At 52.6% G+C, this 19519-nt stretch overlaps 6 protein-coding genes across 6 annotated transcripts; 2 read left to right on the top strand and 4 right to left on the bottom strand.

Annotated features, from left to right (window-relative positions):
• Positions 1-525: 525 nt before the first annotated feature.
• Positions 526-1301, bottom strand: J4E92_006720 (uncharacterized protein; the record flags this gene model as incomplete). The annotated part of the gene is made up of 2 exons (XM_051498086.1): positions 526-1204; positions 1261-1301. 2 exons carry the CDS (start codon positions 1299-1301, stop codon positions 526-528), a joined length of 720 nt encoding a protein of 239 aa, XP_051351812.1.
• A 1899-nt stretch (positions 1302-3200) lies between these two features.
• Positions 3201-6923, bottom strand: ARG4 (argininosuccinate lyase; the record flags this gene model as incomplete). The annotated part of the gene is made up of 5 exons (XM_051498085.1): positions 3201-3305; positions 3357-4721; positions 4769-4965; positions 5020-6528; positions 6584-6923. The coding sequence occupies 5 exons, from the start codon at positions 6921-6923 to the stop codon at positions 3201-3203; spliced, it is 3516 nt and encodes a 1171-aa protein (XP_051351811.1).
• A 944-nt stretch (positions 6924-7867) lies between these two features.
• Positions 7868-8771, bottom strand: LCL3 (putative endonuclease lcl3; the record flags this gene model as incomplete). Its single annotated transcript, XM_051498084.1, has 2 exons — positions 7868-8320; positions 8400-8771. The coding sequence occupies 2 exons, from the start codon at positions 8769-8771 to the stop codon at positions 7868-7870; spliced, it is 825 nt and encodes a 274-aa protein (XP_051351810.1).
• A 1505-nt stretch (positions 8772-10276) lies between these two features.
• On the top strand, positions 10277-13676 carry J4E92_006717 (uncharacterized protein; the record flags this gene model as incomplete). Its single annotated transcript, XM_051498083.1, has 2 exons — positions 10277-12496; positions 12546-13676. The coding sequence occupies 2 exons, from the start codon at positions 10277-10279 to the stop codon at positions 13674-13676; spliced, it is 3351 nt and encodes a 1116-aa protein (XP_051351809.1).
• Positions 13677-14909: 1233 nt separating this feature from the next.
• On the top strand, positions 14910-17294 carry J4E92_006716 (uncharacterized protein; the record flags this gene model as incomplete). The annotated part of the gene is made up of 3 exons (XM_051498082.1): positions 14910-14945; positions 14996-15150; positions 15263-17294. The coding sequence occupies 3 exons, from the start codon at positions 14910-14912 to the stop codon at positions 17292-17294; spliced, it is 2223 nt and encodes a 740-aa protein (XP_051351808.1).
• Positions 17295-18441: 1147 nt separating this feature from the next.
• On the bottom strand, positions 18442-19409 carry J4E92_006715 (uncharacterized protein; the record flags this gene model as incomplete). Its single annotated transcript, XM_051498081.1, has 2 exons — positions 18442-18866; positions 18914-19409. The coding sequence occupies 2 exons, from the start codon at positions 19407-19409 to the stop codon at positions 18442-18444; spliced, it is 921 nt and encodes a 306-aa protein (XP_051351807.1).
• Between the last annotated feature and the right edge of the window lie 110 nt (positions 19410-19519).

Raw genomic sequence — 19519 nt, 5'->3', positions numbered from 1 at the left:
CACAAATTTGCAGGTATTGCGGGCGTTTCCATTCCTTTCTACTACGACAGTTTGCATATTGATATCACTCGGCATGGCGCTGGTTTGGCGTTGGGCTTGGTCTGAAAGTTAGGAAGTCTTGGGGTCGTGGCTACGACTCCATGGAAAGTGAGAAGATAGTTGGTGCTGTTGCATGCACGCATAATGTATTGGGATTGCTGGTCGCTTAGCTACGATGGCAGTTATAGACTCAATATAGGCATTTATTCTTATGATACATGCACGTCAACCTAGGGAAAAAGTGAACACCCTAGGGTCTACATCGATGTTAGCACACCTACTTTGCACGTACTCATGTTAACGTAGTCTGCAGACCTGTCTAGTTTTTCCCTTATATAAGGTGCATGTATTGCTATCGATATCGGAGCAACCTGTGAGGTCGTGCTCTGCAAGACGTTCATCGACGACAGTTGCAAGTAGGATAGTGTTACTTCTCTATAGGGTCGTCCTCTTCCACTGCAGTCTTGGTGTCCGATGACTTGCTTTTCATAGATGTAGACTCGTCGTCATCGCCACCAGTCCCTCGTCCTCAGGCTCAGCTTCTTCGTCGGGCGTTGTCTCTTCGTCGGACGTTGTCTCTTCTTCATCCACGTCCGTTTCCCCCTCAACATCGTCTTCATGCTTCAACGCATTTGTGACTTCAATTGGCTTACGCCGAGTATTCTTCCTAAGCGCCTCGCAAAATGCCTCGCACTCGCGCTCGAGTACATCATCCTCCTGGAGCCAACAGATCAACCTAACGCTTACCCTCTCGAGTCCCAGCATGTTTTTGAACTCCCTGGCGAACATTCTGCTCAAAGTAGTCAAGTTCGGCATACAGCCCTTTATGTCGTAGAAGATTATCTCTAGAGCTTTGATCGCTTCGAGCTGGTGCGGCTCTAGCTGCTCAACTATCTTGAAAATCTTTTGGTCGTCTATGATGATTACGTTGTTTTTGAACAGTAGCGTAGACGTGTCTGAACGGATTTGTCGGCACGTCGATGTGACGTCTAGTAGATCGGTGGGCTCACATCCTTCCGGCACGTAGTCTGTCTCGCTCGTGCGATAGTGGTGATGTGAGCGACCGAAGTAGACGCTGCCGACTGAGAAGACGTAGTCGAAGATCTTGTTACGGATCTCGCCTGGCAGCTTTAGGAGGGGCGACTCGAGCTGGTTGCGTTGTGTACTGTCAATGTAGTCAGCATGGGGGTCTGTCATGATGATTTCAACGTTCAGACGTACATTGTATCTGCCTCGGCCATCATATCTTCTTTATCGGACATGGTTGAGTGCAAGTTGTAGGATATCTAGAGTTGCGGAAGCGTGTTAAGTAGACTTTAGATGTGACAGGGGTAACAAATTCAGGGAGCAAGAATTTTTGTATCACGCCCGATGTTGATAGTATTGGGTGAATGGATAGGGTGTGAATTTCTTGTTATGTATTACCCTGTGAAGCTACCACTACAGTGTTGCGGGATCTGCGTAGGCATTCATTCTATTGTCACGTAGGAATGAAGAGCAAGGAATGAAGAGCAAGTTGGATATGCGGTCCTGGGTCACCGTTCGCTTCATCAGGCACATGGAATACAAAAGGTAGGTGTAAGTGATGTAAAGAATGCTCGATTTGTTCAGATGAATAGCTCTATCCTCTTCCAGTCAGCCAAAGAGCACCCTTTCCCAGCTGTTGCTCCAAAATTTGCCTATACGCCACGACCAGATTTCATTGGCCAGCTGGTGTCGTATGAATCCATGTCTTCGACGGCCTCGTGCCGATAGCCAAGAGGAAAAGTTCACCTCTCAAACTCAAGCAGGACGTCTACATCGTCTCGACCAAGCCCATTCTTGATAGTCTCGATTAGACTTCCAGGCTTCAATTGCTCCATGGTTGGACAGCCATAGACTACCACGCACTTTAACCCCTTCAGCGACCTGACCGCTGGCCAAGTTTCCCATGCTATGCCATTACAGGCGTCCCGGTAATGCGTACGTATGATTGATATGGCCTGACGCTGAGTGGTGTTCAGTCTCTCTATTTGATAATGGAACAAGGACCTTATGACATCCATAGTGCATAGTTCGAATGGTAGAATCCTGGTCTCCGCGTAGAGCTGCCGAGACACGAGCGTCAAGCCGACGAGTCGATGGAGAGGTGTGAGCGAGACGGACGGATCATAAGACAATGCAGAAAAGAGGGCCGATTTCCTGTTTCTGTAGGAGATGCGAATGTCCATACCACCGAGCGCGTATGCGCATATCTTGTTCCGTAGCTCAGCAGGTAGGCGAAGAAGAGGTGAGCGCTGGCGGTTGACCTCGGAGCTATACATCGGGTAAGCTTTTATGAAACGTTGTGTTACTTCAAACTTACATGACTTCTGCGGCTTCGCTAGAAAGTCTCTCGCCCGAAGGATCGATGATGGTATCGTAGTAATTTGGCATATTGTTCGTATGGAGTTTGCGCGTTTCGAAGGGTAGCTGTGGGAAGTAGAAGTGGAAGTGACAAGGTAAGAGATAGTGCCAAGGCTAGGCTCAGCTTCACTCTGGCCAGTGGTCGCACCTGCCTCCCAGAGCCTCTCATCTACGAAGGGAAAGCGAGTGACAACAAACAAAACGTGGCTTCCAGCACCTCATCTCAGGGAAGATAATAGAGCTGTCGAGATACACAGATAACTCAGGAGACTACATTGCCTCATTACTTTTTTTGATCCTGGTTTCATACTAATGTAGACGCCAGCGTACCTGTTGCTTATGCAAGCATTCCAGCTGTTTATTGCTACTATACTGTCGATAGGAATGTGCATCGTCGTCTCCATGTGGAAATAGAACGTGAAATGCCCCACGATCTTCTCGTGGTATCACAGGGTATCCACCTCAGCACAACACCTGTAAAGGCCAGCAGACTAGAGTAGAACTAAATGTATCCTTGACTACGTAGCCACATGAGCGGTAAACTTTTCAAGTAGATTGAAAGTAAAAGGAACTGATACAACTCCCGCTGACCGACCCATAGAGTCGATCACAAGCTGGAAACGCTATACACATGAGAACATAATCTTCATCCCGATCATCCTGTCCCAAGGTCTTGATCCCACCCGACCCTACATCTGGATATATCTCTTACAATGAACCATTCCTTTTCCCGATAAAACATCAACATTGCCGTAGTAACCAACAAGATTCTTCCTCTATGGTCGACCACCAACGAAGTCGCTCCATGACCTGACTTCACTTGGGATGCCCTCCTTCTTGGGAAGCTTCTCGCTCATGCATTGGGCGAACAGAACAGCAGTCTACGTCCAAATTAGCTTATTATTTCACGAATATCAGAATGATGAACTTACCTTGGGCTCCATGAATAGCGGAACACCGAAGTCGACCGCGTTCCTCCTCATTACGTAGTCCTCGTCAAACAAGCCGCTCGCCCTGTACTTGGCCAGGTTGAAGCAGCCACGGATGTCGTTCTTCTCAAACACCTCACGGAGTTTCCTCTTGTCATCCTTGGGGAACTCGATGACATCGACGCTGATGCCCTCGGTGTTCTTCTCCAAAAGCTCCTTGACGTCCTTGTTGGCAGCAAGGAACCTGTAGCCAAGTGCGTGAACGTACTTGGCGATCTGGATAAGGGAGTTCGAGTGGAGCGAACCGGGTGTGACATCACCACCGAACAGGAGACCCTCACCGGGCTGGGGAAGACGGAAGTTCATCTGCGATTGCGCGGAGGCCCAGTAGGCCTCGACCAGGTCCTTACCGAAGCAGGCCATTTCACCAGTAGATGACATCTCTACGCCAAGGTAGGGGTCAGCACCCGCCAACCTAGTCCAGGAGAACTGGGGAACCTTGGTGGCGAGGTAGTTCCTCTCAACGGTCATGAGGTCAGTTGGCTCGGGCACGTCACGGCCAACGAGGGCCTTTGTCGCAACTTCGATGAAGTTGGTACCAAGAACCTTGCTGACGAAGGGGAAGGAACGAGAGGCGCGGAGGTTGCACTCGATGACCTTGAGGTTAGGCTCAGAGCCCTCAACTTCTTCCTTGATGATCTGCATGTTGAAGGGACCAGTGATGTTCCAGGCCTTGGCAACCTTGTCTGCGATCTCCTTGACACGTTCCTGGATGCGCTTGTCGAGGTGGACAGGGGGCAGCACGAGGGTGGCATCTCCGGAGTGAACACCGGCGTTCTCAATGTGCTCACTGACAGCGTGAACAAGGACGTTGCCGTTGGAGGCGACAGCGTCGCAGTCAATCTCTTGAGCGCCGTCAATGAACTGAGTGATGACAACTGGGTGATCGGGCGAGACGTTGGAAGCGGCAAGGAGCTTCTCCTTCAGCTCGTCCTCACCGCGGATGACAGTCATGGCAGCACCTGACAGGACGTATGATGGGCGAACGAGAACTGGGTATCCGACGGAATTTGCGAACTTCTTCGCTTCCTCGTAGGAAGTAAGCTCCTTCCAGGCGGGCTGATCAACACCGATTGAGTCCAGGATGGAAGAGAACTTGTGGCGATCCTCCGCCTTGTCGATGTCGTGAGGGTCGGTTCCGAGAACCTTCGCCTTTCCAGATTCCTGGAGCTTGAGAGCAATGTTCTGGGGAAGTTGGCCACCGACAGAGACAACAACGCCGCTGGCAGTCTCCAACTCGTAGATATCCATGACACGCTCGTAACTGAGTTCTTCGAAGTATAGCTTGTCAGCAACGTCAAAGTCGGTCTGAAAAACGGTTAGTGTGATCCAATATATGCATTCATGCAACCTACAGAGTATGTCTCGGGGTTGTAGTTGATCATGACAGTCTTCTTTCCGAGCTCGTTGAGGGAGCGGGTAGCGTTGACGGCACACCAATCGAACTCGACTGAGCTTCCGATACGGTAGACACCCGAGCCCAGAACGATGATGCCATGGTCGTCGAATGTGACATCGTGAGAGGAGGCGTTGTAGGTGGTGTAGAGGTAGTCTGGGAATTGTTAGCAATGATCGTAAGCGGATAGAAAGGCACAAAAAAACGCACTCGTATCCGCCGGGAACTCCGCAGCAAGTGTGTCAATCTTCTTGACCCATGGCTTGACGCCGAAGCTCTTCCTGCGAGCGCGGACCTCGTCTTCAGTGCTGTTAACAGCCTTGGCAATTTGCTTGTCAGAGAAACCGAGCTTTTTGGCCTTGAGGATGATCTCCTTCTTCAGGCCGAACAAGCTGCCTATCTCCTCAAGCTCGTGTGTGCAGTCGACGATGTTCTGGAGCTTGTGCAGGAACCACTTGTCAATCTTGGTGAGGTCGTGAACCCTGTCGACAGTGTAGCCTTCGTGGAATAGCGCCTGGCCGACGGCGAGCCATCGGCGATCGGTGGGGTTCTTGAGTTCCTCGTCTAGACTCTCGCCGTACTTCTCGCCCTGGAAACCGAGGTACTTGGGGTCGACTTGGCGGCAAGCCTTCTGGAAAGACTCCTCGAATGTACGACCAATAGCCATGACTTCACCGACAGACTTCATGGAACTGCCGATGTCGCGCTTGACATTCTGGAACTTGCTAAGATCCCATCGAGGCATCTTGGTGACGACATAATCCAAGCTGGGCTCGAAGTTTGCGGTGGTGGTCTTGGTGACGGCGTTGGGCAATTCAGGGAGAGTGTGTCCGAGACCAATCTTGGCCGCGGTGTACGCGAGTGGGTAACCAGTGGCCTTGGATGCCAATGCAGATGAACGAGAAAGACGAGCGTTGACTTCGATGACCCTGTAGTCGAGACCGTCTGGCTGCAGACAGTATTGCACGTTGCACTCGCCAACGACTCCCAAGTGACGGACGATCTTGATGGACGCAGACCGGAGCATGTGGTATTCCTCGTCGCTGAATGTCTGACTGGGCGAAACGACGATACTGTCACCAGTGTGCACACCAAGAGGGTCGAAGTTCTCCATGTTGCAGACCGTGATGCAGTTGTCGCTTGCGTCGCGCACAACCTCATACTCAGCCTCTTTCCAGCCCTTCAGGGACTTCTCGACCAAGATCTGGGGTGAAAGTGTGAGGGAACGAGCTGACAAGTTCTTCAACTCCTCTGGGTTGTTCGCGAAACCTGAACCGAGACCACCGAGCGCATAAGCAGCACGGACGATAATGGGGTATCCGACCTTCTCGGCAGCGTCCAGTGCCTCGTCGACAGTGGAAACGGCAATCGACTTGGCGATGGGAATGTTGATCTCGTCGAGAGCGCGCGCGAAGAGGTCACGATCTTCACTGGTCTTCAAAGTCTGGACGCTGGTTCCGAGCACCTTGACGCCGTACTTCTCGAAGATACCCTTGGCATCCATCTGTACACCAAGGTTCAGCGCAGTTTGTCCACCGAAGCTGAGGAAGATGCCATCGGGCCTCTCCTTCTGGATGACATATTCGGCGTATTCGGGAGTTACAGGCAGGTAGTAGATTTCGTCGGCGAGCACGTGGGATGTTTGGATGGTAGCAATATTAGGGTTGAGAAGAACAGACTTGACGCCAGCTTCCTTCAGGGCCTTGAGTGCTTGTGAACCTGATGTTTGGTTAGCATGGCGCAAGTTTGCGTGTGCATGAGAATATATGCGCACCTGAGTAATCGAACTCTCCGGCTTGACCAATGCTGAGACCACCGCTGCCAATAACTAGGACTTTCTTGACATCTACCAAGTTCTGCGCGCCAGAAATGACGCCGCTCTTCAGGTATGCCTCTGCATTAGGCGCAGTCTGTGTCTTATTCCATGTCGACGCGACCTTTGTGAATGCCCGCAGCTGCCGGAGGGCGGCAGGTGACTCTGTGCTGGAGCGGAGCGAAGTCAACGGCCGAGCACTTCGGGTTGTGAAACTTCGAGAGTATGTGGAAGGAGCAACAGAGCGGGTGTGACCTGTAAGGGAAGGTACGCGACGTGCTAGACGTCCGCAGAGAGCCATTTGCAGGCAGTCAAGCAACTGGGTAGCTTCGGGCTCGACAAAGGATGAGGATGGAGGATCAGGCGTCGAACGCGCGGGAGGAAGGTCGCTCGGTGGCCGACGGGTGCAATTGAAGGCTTATAGCTCGACCCAGTTGAGCAGAGCACGAATGACTCCCTCCGGGTTTATGTATAATCTGTGGGGAAGATGTGATGCGGCAGCCAAAAAATTCCAATGATGCGCGACGGGCCAATCAAGCTATCTCCGATAACGCACAGATAAGACCGTCGGCGATCCTGGGAGACGGGAGGGACGAAGCGTGGTATGCGGTCATTTACTGCCTCTATTTAATTCGCATTTCTTCAAATTGATCCACTCATTATACGCGACCCAGTCACAAGTACGCCCGATGTAAATGCGAATTGCTCTGTTTGCTACCATATTGTCGCGAGCAACATCGATGCGGAGCACCGATTGCGGCGCCGAAACTCTGATCCCCAGCATTCTGGCACGCAAGCACGGATGAGAAGAAATTTTGACATGGTCGTGCAGAGCTTTCTCCATACAGTCACACTAGCGCGTCGCGGAAGTCATCGCATTACTGCTTTCAGCACCATGCGCACCTTCTTAGTAGTCATTCGTCTGTGAGAACGGGTAGCACGAGTCGTGACACTCCCAGACGTACACTCGTTGTAGTAGAGTATGCCAACAACTCGCGCCCTTCAAGACCGCTTTCTTTGCGGTCTCTGCGATCACACATCCACAAAATGCCAACATTGAACTAAACCAGTATCACATTGTGCCAATACGCTAATTCACTTTGTGGGGTCTTCGGACCGTTGGTGACTCCTCATGCTTGGGCCGGCACGATGAAGAAGCCTGGCGCGTTCCTGCCACGATCGCAGCACTCGTGTGCTTCTGCGCACGAGCAGGTGTATGACTGTGCCTCTAGCCGAACTTCCTCATCATGCCTTCTTTGCCTTATCTGCCTTGTCTGCAGCGGTGTGCCGATTCTTGTATTCGCGTGGGCTCTCCAGTGTCTTACTGCTGGCGCCTCCCATCCTCTGTATGAAGTTTGGCTTCGACCACATCCCGACCCTGTTCTCGCGAGCCTTTCTTTCTGCAGCACGATACTTTTCTTCAGCGGTACCGAACTCAGCACCTGTTTTGGCCTCGTATATGGTAGCCAATCCAGCCTTCAGCATCTCCAATCCAACGTCTTTCCTGAAAAGCCATCTGCGCACAAAGACCTGGGCGACGATGCGATCGTATTGATCACGTCGGTATATGTAGGCGCGTACTCGGCGGTTATGGATCAGATTGATGAGCCATTCATGGGCCTCTTTCGAATACGGCTGAGCTTCTCGGCCCCAGTGTGCAAGTTCTGGAGCGTCGACTCCAGCAATCCGAATATGTAGCTGGGCGCAAAGTTAGCCGTCGATAACGACGTGAAGTCCTACTGTGACGTCTAGTACCGTCTTGTTACAGAGCACTTACTGTCTGCCTGACGAGATCCTCTCTTTTCGATGGCACCTTCTTCCAGGGCAAGATACCCCACCCAGCTATTCTCCCACCTGGCGTGTGGAATAACCTGAAGTTGTCTGCATCTCCAACACTCGTGACTTGGCCAAATACGCCTTTGCGGCGGTAGTAGTTTGGCTTGATGTGGTTGACGGTTGGGATGCGACGCAGATAGGACTTGTAGAGCCGGACACCAGCAACCGTCGACACTGTGAGCGCGATCGCCGGAATCAGGGTCCTCGGCTCATACAGCGCGCTTGACCAGTTGTTTGGCTTCGCTGGCGCGATCCAATCTGCGAGTCCACCTTTCTTTTGGTCATCGTCGTTGCGTGACCACGGCCATCGCATTGTTTATTATGCGAGGTCGTGAGGTGTGGGAGGTGAAGACAGAAGACGGTGTGGGCCTCGAATTGTTGGCAATTGGCGCAGCGCGATCGCCTCGGTTTACATAGAAGGTTAGCGTCGATATGTATCACGTGATTCCATGCGTTGTCAAGACTCCACGACAAAGGCAGAGGATTTGGAGAGAACTGAAGATGTAAAGTGCATTTGACTAGACTATCAGACATTCTATCGTGTTCAGGTACATTGTCAGTATGTCAATGACGTGACGCCCAGTTGGCTTTCGACCCGGGACCTACAAAAGTACGGTGCGCCATGGTGAAAGCACACATTCTTCTAAGCGTCGATGTGTATTCGAGCGTTATATGTCCCAGAATCAGGCAAAGGCTGCGATGGGTTGTGCTAGCAGGATCTGGCAGCACTGAGCCCATGATGTAGCACCAGCTATTGTCTTAAAAGTATGCCATCGGCTTTGCAGGCTATCACAGCCCACGCAGCACCAAGGATTATGTGCAACGGATTACACGTAAGTCTGCGAAGGAGCAGAGGGCATCTCGAATAGTGCCTCGTAGACTACAACGCGCAGTCAAGATCGTCCAATTCCGATGTTAGGAAATCGGTACGCCGCGATCCGTATGAACGATATGTATGATGAGTCTCGATTGGTGGATATGATATAGTCGCAGTCTCGGATCTAGTACGGTGAAGGTTTGCGCAGGAATCTGTGAAAATAGGTGGCTTCTAGGGTCCTGGATGTTTAATCAGCCATGATCCAATCAGAGTGATATATACGTATCGAAGTACCTGCTATGTACAATAACATGTATTGCGTTTTTCCCCTCGTATGCTTCTATCGTTTCTCTCAGTTAGCTTCGCCAGTTGAGCCTTACCCCAAGAAGCGCAATGTGATGAATGCAGACATGCATGGAATGATCGAAAGCCTCGAAGCCATGCTATCGCGACTGCTGGTGAGGTATCAACAGATTGTGTGCATGTCTTGCGCAATATCCAGACCCAGGTGAAGGCCTTCGAGATGGAGATACGGATGTCTGGGGCTGGGTGTCGCAACGAGTTGTAGCACTGTTCGCTTCCGTAAGAGCGGGGTCGGCATTGCAGCTATCGGCGCTTCCTGGATGCCAAGCTACACATTAACATTGAGGAAGTATGCGCAAGTCCACCATGGCCATGATGGATGGCAGATGGGCGCCTCGAGGTGGGTGGGAGAGGGATGAAGTCAGGAACGACGGGGTTGGCTTGGACGGATTTTGCCTAGGTGGGTATGGCGCGTTTCTTTTCGTGCCTCGACCTCCAACTCTGGGCATCAGGTCTATCGTCTACTTGCATCCTGCCACCATCGCTACAACTTCAACCGAACCCCTCATGTTTTCGCAATAACTCTCACTCATTACACGTTCCGACATTCGTAGTGGAATTGTGGTCAACTACTGACTGCGGCCCGTAGCCGCTTCCTCGTCAGGTGCCTCCCATTCCCTCCCCGGGTCTCCATCAGCATGTTCTCCATCGCATCCACAGCCGATCCCACCGCACTCGATGACGGCACGTATCTCTTCGACCAAACTCACGATGATCTCCTATCGATGCCAATGTCTAATGATAGCATACATCTGAAAGGCGGCATCGCACCTATACCTGGGTTTAGCAACCTGGGCTACGGCCGCGAATCGAGTGCGTCGTCCGTGCACTACGGCGATTCTCGCGATACATCAGAACTGGGCACAAGTCACGAAGGGGAGGAGTCTACTCCAGGTGCATTCGTTAATGGATATGGAGCCAACTATACACCTTCGCCACTGCAAAAACCATTCACATCAAACTCAGGCATCAACGGCCTGACTAATATCCCGAACAAACATCCATCGCATCTGAAGAGCAGCGGTTCGCATGCGATTGTCAACGGAAACGACGCGAAACCTCACTCATCATTGAAAGACCATCGAAGGGACGCAGCGTTTACGACAAGAACACCACAGAGCCTGAGTCGCACATCACATGCATCTTCAACCCCCGAGCTTCCGCAGTCACACGAGCAGCCGAAGAAGCATCGAAGGACAAACTCTCTTCCGGCGAAAGGAAAGGTCATTGAGATGAAGGCGAATTCAAGCATACCTGCAGAGCTTTCCTGGCCAGAGTTTGGTAGGCAATGTATCCTAGCAGCAGAGAACAGTCGGCTCAACCCATTCACTCTACATCCTGCTGAGTACGAGCTATTACGAGATCATGTAACTCACGCCCAGGTTACCATCTACCTCAACATCAGGAACGCGATACTTCGCTTGTGGCATCGCAATCCTCTGGTATACGTCTCTCTTGAAGAAGCGGCGGGATGCGCTCGTGACAAGCGTTATTTTGGCCTCGCGAAGGTGGCACACTTGTGGCTCATGAGAAACGGATACATCAACTTCGGATGCGCTGAGGTGCCTGATACTACTGGTACACTACCCAAGTCGAAAGCCAAGGTCGCGCGAAGACGGACCATAATCGTGGTGGGTGCGGGTATGTCAGGGTTAGGATGCGCTCGCCATCTGGAAGGACTGTTCGCCCAGCTGGGTGATCAGTTGACAGAAGCAGGAGAACTTCCACCTAAGATTACTGTCCTTGAAGCTCGCCCACGCGTTGGGGGCCGTGTCTATTCACACCCCTTTCTCAAGCAGTCTGGCTCTACACTCCCGCCCGGGCATCGCTGTACAGCTGAGATGGGCGCTCAGATCGTTACTGGATTCGAACACGGCAACCCCTTGAATTCGATCATCCGGGGTCAGCTCGGCATACCCTACCACGGTCTTCGCGACAACACTATACTCTACGACTACGATGGCACGGTTGTAGAGAGGGGTCAAGACATCTTGGTGGAGAAGCTGTACAACGATGTCCTCGAACGAGCGGCAGCATACCGGAACAAGCCAGCAGCTCATAGAACAGTGGAAGGCGATCGTGACCTGATGGCCTTTGGCCGTGAGCCAGCTGATGCTGGTGGTCCTACCGTCGCCCAATTGGAACACTCCGATGCTCCTCTATCCGCAAACGCTGCGAGCACCGCGTCAATGAAGCAAGAGAAACCGACAACAGGAGTGGAGAAGCTAGCTGGTAGGGCGTACCAACTCAGCGCTGGCTTCAACCCGGATGTCACAGCAGCTGACACGGTGCAAAGTATGGGTTGGGAACTCAAAGCAGGTGCATTAGGGACGCAGTCTTTAGATCTTGACACGATTGCGAAAGCGTCCCAGTATCCCACACTTGGGCAGACAATGGACGAAGGTCTTCTTCAATACCAATCGCTTGTCGATCTGAAGCCTAGAGACATGCGTCTGTTGAACTGGCATCACGCTAATCTCGAATATGCGAATGCAGTAAGCGTCAACCAGCTCAGTCTGAGCGGCTGGGATCAGGACATCGGCAATGAGTTCGAGGGCGAGCACAGCGAGGTGATTGGAGGATATCAACAAGTTCCGCGCGGCCTCTGGCAATGTCCCAGTCAGCTTGACGTCCGTTTCAACACCCCTATCAAAGCCGTTCATTACAACACTGAGGAGCAGCACCTGGGCAAAGCTGTCAGGATTGAGTGCACGAACGGCGAGTTTTACGAGGCCGACCAGGTTGTTTTAACAACCCCACTGGGAGTGCTGAAGTCCGGGTCAATCAAGTTCGAGCCTCCTCTACCTGACTGGAAGCAGGACGTTATCGAACGAATGGGTTTCGGTCTCCTCAACAAGGTCAGATCAACTATGAGACGATTGCTACCCTTTCTAATAATGTGCATAGATTGTTCTCGTGTACGAAAAGGCATTCTGGGAGCCAGACCGAGACATGTTCGGCCTGCTCAACAAAGCAGAGGAGGAAGCCAGCATGCGACCGGAAGACTACTCTGCGAAACGCGGACGATTCTATCTCTTCTGGAACTGTATCAAAACAAGCGGAAAGCCAGTGCTGATAGCACTGATGGCAGGCGACGCTGCTCACTACGCCGAAGCGACATCGAACGATCAGCTCGTTAAAGAGGTCACGGACCGACTCGACGCGATGTTCGCACCGAACCACGTTCCACTCCCAACAGAAGCGATAGTGACGCGTTGGAAGAAAGATCCATTCGCCCGCGGCAGCTATTCATACGTTGGGCCACAGACACAAGCAGGAGACTATGATATCATGGCGCGACCCCATGGCCCACTACATTTCGCAGGAGAAGCGACTTGTGGTACACATCCCGCAACGGTGCACGGCGCATATCTGTCAGGCCTTCGAGTTGCTGCGGAGGTTGCTGAAACGATTTTCGGACCTATCAAGATACCCAGCCCACTTGTTGAGAAGAAAGTGGTCAAGATCGAACAGTCGCCAGGGACACCCAGCGTCGAGACGAAACGCCGATTCGAGCCTGCCGTTCCAGCATCAACTTCGAAGTCGAGAGACAACAAATCTGGGCGGATACAACGCGACGAAGACTATGAAGCTGCCATTATAGGGGCTATATTGGAACAGATTGGTGAACGTCCAATCAAGCCAGGACGTACAGGAGTCAACCCATTCCTGCTGTTCACCAAGGACTTCTGGTACATCTGCAAGCAGGAGTGCGACGACGCTCACAAAGCTAGGACGGGCAATCCTGAAGCCAAAGCACCGAAGCAGGAAATCCGCAATGCTGTGGGCTTACGGTGGCGCACAGCAGAGCAAGAAGTCAAGCAGCCCTACCTCGACCAAGCCAGCAACGCACGAAACGATGCGACGGCGAGTACAGCGGATTTCAAAGAGCGCGTAGACACATGGGACAAAGAAGCCGCACGCATACGGCGCGAGTACATTCAGGCCAACCCACCAGAGGGTGGAAACGAGGAGCTCATTCTTAACAGCCGCACAGCTATCGAGCTGGGAGCTGGCAAGCGACTGCGGAGACTTTAAGTCTTGTTTTTTTGTATCATTCCTGTGTTATATTTGTGTTCGGTGGGCTATCAGCATTTCGAGGAGTTGAGATGGAGTTCGGGTAAAAGGGTGGCTGATATTCTCGCGTGGCTATTTTCAACGGCAGGCGCACAACAATGCACACCCGCCTTGGGCATTTTCGTGAGGCAAGTGTATTTAGTACGTGTATACTTCTTGTAATTCGTCGTCCACTGCGACAGAGGTAGAAATGTAGTGAGTAATACGGAACTAAGATGAACGCATGACTGCCGCACACCCATTCGGACCCACCATGGATACCCTGTCGTCGAAGCTGATATGCGGGGGATGTGTGCCGTGCTGCATAAGACGGGAGGGTGCCCGCCTGCTATTGAATCATGTGCATGGCCCCGGCAATATGTTGAGATGGGTGTCGGTGTTGGACTTTGAGTGTAGTCGACAGCGACTTGGCGGGGGTGAAATTCTGGACTGTCAGGCCTGGTGTCGTCATGCTCTGGACTTTTGCAGTGCATGTCACAACCACAGTATGGGAAGACGCTAGAAGCAGTTCCCTCGTCCCCCAATGACGATCGCTCTCTGGGAGCCGACAAGCGCCACGGTTGCTTGCCAGTCTTGTTCTAGAAGCGCGGCGCATGACTGGTGGGAGTTTAGCCTCGATGCAGGCGGCTGAGCGTCTTGTCCATCAGGCACACCGTCGGCGGGCTGGGCAGCGTGCCGTCGAGGGTCAGCGTGCTGTGATGGGGCATCAGCATCAGATGTTCTATGCATGTTCTTCGGTATCGCGCCCCACCGCGTGGGTGATACAATTCGCTGGCCGGGACAGCATTGGATGGAACGGCTGGCTTCAGCGCGTTAGTCCGAGGCGGTTCCTCGTTGGCGGGGTCGCGTGTGCCAGGTCGTGGGGATCTCTCGGCATCGGCCTCTCTTATGGCGCCTCTAGTCGCGTTAGCTATCCCAAAGAGCCATGCCTCGCCTCGCCTTGGTCCGTCTTCCGGCTCTGCTTCCCAACCTGCCAGCCTTCCAAGCCGCTGTGCGTGAATTGCATCCTTCACGCCTCGTACCTCTGCCGGCCTCCATGTTGCCCTTCGCTCCTTCCACAACCCTGGGCCCGCACCCAGTAGCACCTTCCCCAGCCCGTTCGCACCACGACCGTGCCCACATCGCCTGAAGTGCTGTCGCATTAGCCCTCGTCCGCCTGCACCCCACCCTTTCCCTGCGCACGATACCCCAGCCATGAGTTCCTTTTTCAGTCGCATCAAGTCCGGTGCTGTGAGTCGCGCGTCCATCGGCAATGGCTGGCCCTGACTGACATACCACAGCCGCCGTTGAGCCCAGCGACCGGCAGCATACCCGTCAGGAAAGACCCCAACGCGCCCGAGGTGACGCCGCTCGAGAAGCTGCTGCTCAACGCGGGCCCTCTGCGCGGCGACGGCAGCGACAAGTTCTTTGGCTTTGAGAATGTAAGTCTGGCTACGTAACCGCCCTTCGCGAGCCGCCTGCTGACCGCGCTATGCTCTAGTTTGGAAGCACATGGTATGCACACGTCTCGTCCACTCCCGTCCCGACACATACTGACTGCCCGCCAGCTACTGCAACTCGATAGTCCAGTGTCTATACTACTCAGTGCCCTTTCGAGAACAGGTCATCAACTTTCCCGCGCGCTCGCCCCCAGAAGCCCTCGAGAGGCCCACGTCAGGCCCCCTCAAACTCAACACAAACCTCCCAAATGGCCAGAGTACAGCCCTCTCGCCCACGGGGCGCACCTCACTCTCCAGCCCAAATGCCAAAAGTCCCGCAAAGCCAGCAACCACGCCAGGCGCGACGAACCAGCCCCCAGGCACCAAGCCCGAGGATAACAAAGACTCGCCAGAGTACAAGAAGAAGCAGGCTCTGGCAGCCGGTCCGGTTCTGCAGATGGACTACGAGAACGCAAACGCATATGGCATGAACGAATCGCTATTTTCATCGCTGAAAGATATATTCGAGGCCGTCATAGCACACAGATCACGCATAGGCGTCGTCAGCCCACACAAACTTCTCGAGATATTGCGGCGGGACAATGAGATGTTCCGGACACCTATGCACCAGGATGCACACGAGTTCCTGAACTTGCTGCTGAACGAGGTCGTAGATAATGTTGAGAATTACTCCAAGAGTCGCCCAGCCCAAGTGGAAGAGATAACCGAGGACGGCGAGACTGTAACGGATGGCCAAGTAGTGACCGCGCGGAACTCGGTGGCCTCTGCAAAGTCAAACTCTGGGTGGGTACACGAGCTGTTTGAAGGCACATTAACGTCCGAAACACGATGCCTCACATGCGAAAACACATCACAGCGAGACGAGGCATTCCTGGACCTGTCTGTCGATCTGGAACAGCACTCGTCAGTGACGAGCTGTTTGCGCAAATTCTCAGAAGAGGAGATGTTGTGTGAACGGAACAAATTCCATTGCGACAACTGTGGAGGCCTGCAAGAGGCGGAAAAGAGGATGAAGATCAAGCGATTGCCCAAAATCCTGGCCTTGCATCTCAAGCGTTTTAAGTATACAGAGGATCTCCAGCGCCTGCAAAAGCTCTTCCACCGCGTCGTATACCCCTTCTACCTCCGGCTGTTCAACACCACCGATGAAGCAGAAGACCCAGACAGACTATACGAGCTATATGCAGTTGTGGTGCACATAGGAGGTGGGCCCTATCATGGTCACTACGTCTCCATCATCAAGACGCAGGATCGAGGCTGGCTATTGTTCGACGACGAGATGGTTGAGCCGGTAGACAAGGCCTACGTCAGGAACTTTTTCGGTGGAGAGAATGTGCTGGCTTGTGCATATGTCTTGTTTTACCAGGAGACAACAGAAGAAGCCATGATGAAGGAGCAAGAAGCCGACGCTCTCGCCGAAGCAGAGCAGGCTGCCAAGATGGCACAGGAAGAAGTCACAACACCGAAAGCGAACGGTGTCAACGGCCAGTCATATCATACCTTCCACAACGCGACCACCCCCACGATGGAAGAGGCCGACAAGTTCGCAAGCCTCGACCATGCAGCGACTGCCCCACCGCTTGCACAGGTTCAAACGAACACCGACCATCACCCAGTCGAACATACCACAACTCAGGTTCCCATACTCGCCCCGCGCAAAAGCAATCTCGGGCTCTTCGGTAAGAGCAAAGAAGAAAAGGAACGCAAGGCTCAGGAGAAGGAGCTTGAAAGGCAAGCGAGGGAAAAGCGCAAAGAGATGGAAATACAACGGCGCGAAAACTACCGCAAACAAGAAGATGACCTCCGTGCAGCACTCGAAGCCAGCAAAACATCAGCAGCTGAAGAAGAGAAGAAGCGCGTCGCGAGTGGGGAGGTTGTACCACCACCTCCAAGTGCGGTTGGGGAGAAGGACAAGGCTGCGAATGGCTTTGGCAGCGTCAAGGGTATGAGCGGATTGAGTCGTTTTAGGCACACATCAATGAGTCTCAAAGCCAAACCCAAATTCTGGTCCGGAGGCAAGGACAAGCACGACGGTACGACAGACGAGCACAACCCGCCCGATACACCCACCACCGACACCGACAAGGACGGCAAGAACCGCTTCAGTCTAGGGCGGAAGAAGAGCACGTTCAAGTTCTAGGAGACTTGGAATGCCGGGCCGTAACCGAGTGTCGTTGATTGTTGCGTTGTCAGCTTTGGATCCAACAAGTTCATCTGTTGGAGTCTCTTCTGAGCGGATGGGGACGAAAACCAAAGCGTCGGCGGTGCATTGCATAGTTACCTTTTTCTTTCCTCTCACAGTCTCTCTCTATCTATGTCTTGTTAACTTGACGATGGCGTTGTAATTACCACCCCGCATGGATTAGGCGGGTGTATTGTGCATATTCAATCTTCGGAATACCGTTGTAGCGTACTCGTTTGAGCAAAACTGCGAGTCCATGGCCACGACAAGAATAGCGAATTATACTGTTTCTCGAGCTGCTATGACCTCTTCGTTGTTATCGTTCTGACATCTATTGGGTTGTGCACGGGGAAGGTGTTCATTTCGTACCTCGACAGTGCTGTGCTTGGCCGGTGATATCAAGATGGCTTTGCATGTGGTCTATCGTTTGACAGGGGAAATTTTCGAGACTTTGATTTCTTGTGATTTCCAGGGATCATCTACTCTTACAACGCGGAGGAAAAATTTTGAAGTCTCAAAAGGTTTGTTGTAGCTCAACAGACTCGAAGCAAGGGAAGAAAGACGGCTCAAATCGTGTCAAAACATGAGAGCTTCTGTGTAGCGAGAGAGGTAATAACAAGGAGATGGGGCCTCAAGTCCGAACAAGACCTGAGCTCATATTGGTGGAGTTACTCCTATTGGCGATAGATATGCTGGTCTCCATTTGTAGAGCAAATCTATACATACAAGTGCCTTCACATGGTCATCTAGAAAGAAGACTGTTCTTACATCAAGTCTAAGTAACCTTCAGAGAACCCAAGAATATGGCAAACACATGCTAGAGAAGTGGATGAAAGAAGCAATGGTTGTGAAAGAATTGGGTCCAAATTATATTTGATATAGTAACCATATCCATCAGTGCCGAAAGAAGAGAAGCTTGCATCTGCTTTTTTCCTCCGCAGATTAGACTAGAAAAGTCGAAACGCAGACACTCTTCCGCAATGGACCGACGCCCTCGATGCCACCTTTATAAACGCCCGCTACTCAATGTTTGCCGCAACCCGCTATACTGATACACCACGCACGCGTACAATCTGCACCACACGTGAACACAATCGACCACCGTCTATGAGAACTTCCACCGGTTACCACAGTTCATGCACTCGCAGAACGTAGTCATAGGTTCATCAGCGGACCTAGTCTGTGCCTGACTGTAGCTAACCATCTTCTGCTTGCACTTTCCGCACTGGAACTCCTTGGAGATGGCTTTTTCGACTTGTGCAACCATGGCTTGGTTCATGTTGAGCTTCTCCAACTCCTCGTCCTCTTTTTTGCGCGCATCCGATTTCATTTCGTCGTGTGTCATGACGACAAACTGCTTGGCGGGTATGTCTCCGCTGAATACGCGCCTGCGGAGTTGAGGGTTCGATTTGTTCTTGAGGTTCTGGAAGAGAGAGCGCATCTTTTCCTTGTAGGTATTGTTTACGCTACCTGCGTTACTGTAGGCGGCGGCTTCGACTTGCTTCGCGACACCGAGGATCTCGTCCGGCACTGCACATGTCAGTCAAGTACAAGGTACACCATATGCTCCAACTTACTCGCTTCACTCATAAAGGCCAGGCCATCGTACATCAGCCTTACGCAGTTGTCGCGCGCCTCGTCCCCGGTGACCTGATATTTGACCTTGTCGGTCTTGTGATTGCGCTTGTCGGCGGCGACGTCGTGCTTCTTCTTGGCCAGGCTGGGGGCTGGTGACGCAGTCCCTGAGGGTGGAGGAGCTGGCGAAGATGCTGCACCTCCGTTCGCGGCTGCTTTTGCGGGACCATTCATCTTGGGTGGCTGCTTCTTCTTGACCTCGTCCCTCCACTTTGCTACCAGTTCTGTCGCCAGCTTTTGTACAGCCGGGTCCTTGTGCGATCGCAGACGATTGATGGTGACACCAATGCGGGTTGAGCGCAAGAGATCCTCGGTCGCTTGCACACCCGTCTTCAAGTCGTTGAGCAGCTTGATTACAGAAGCGCTTGGCTCGCCCTCGGCCACGGCTTTTCCGATGGCCTTGCCACGGAGCTCAATCTCTTTGGCGTCCATTGCCATGGTTCAGGCAGCAATCCTCGAGGTTTGGTATACACCGGGCGCAAGATTGTTGTTGTCTTGGTAAAACCGTCGACGATGTTTGTGAAGTCGCAAACACAGTAGGATGGGCC

Source organism: Alternaria infectoria (assembly GCF_024043175.1).
Source record: "Alternaria infectoria strain BMP 0036 chromosome Unknown scaffold_10, whole genome shotgun sequence".
NCBI lineage: Eukaryota > Fungi > Ascomycota > Dothideomycetes > Pleosporales > Pleosporaceae > Alternaria > Alternaria infectoria.
Note: the sequence above shows the minus strand (reverse complement) of the source record. Positions and strands in the feature narration are given on the sequence as shown.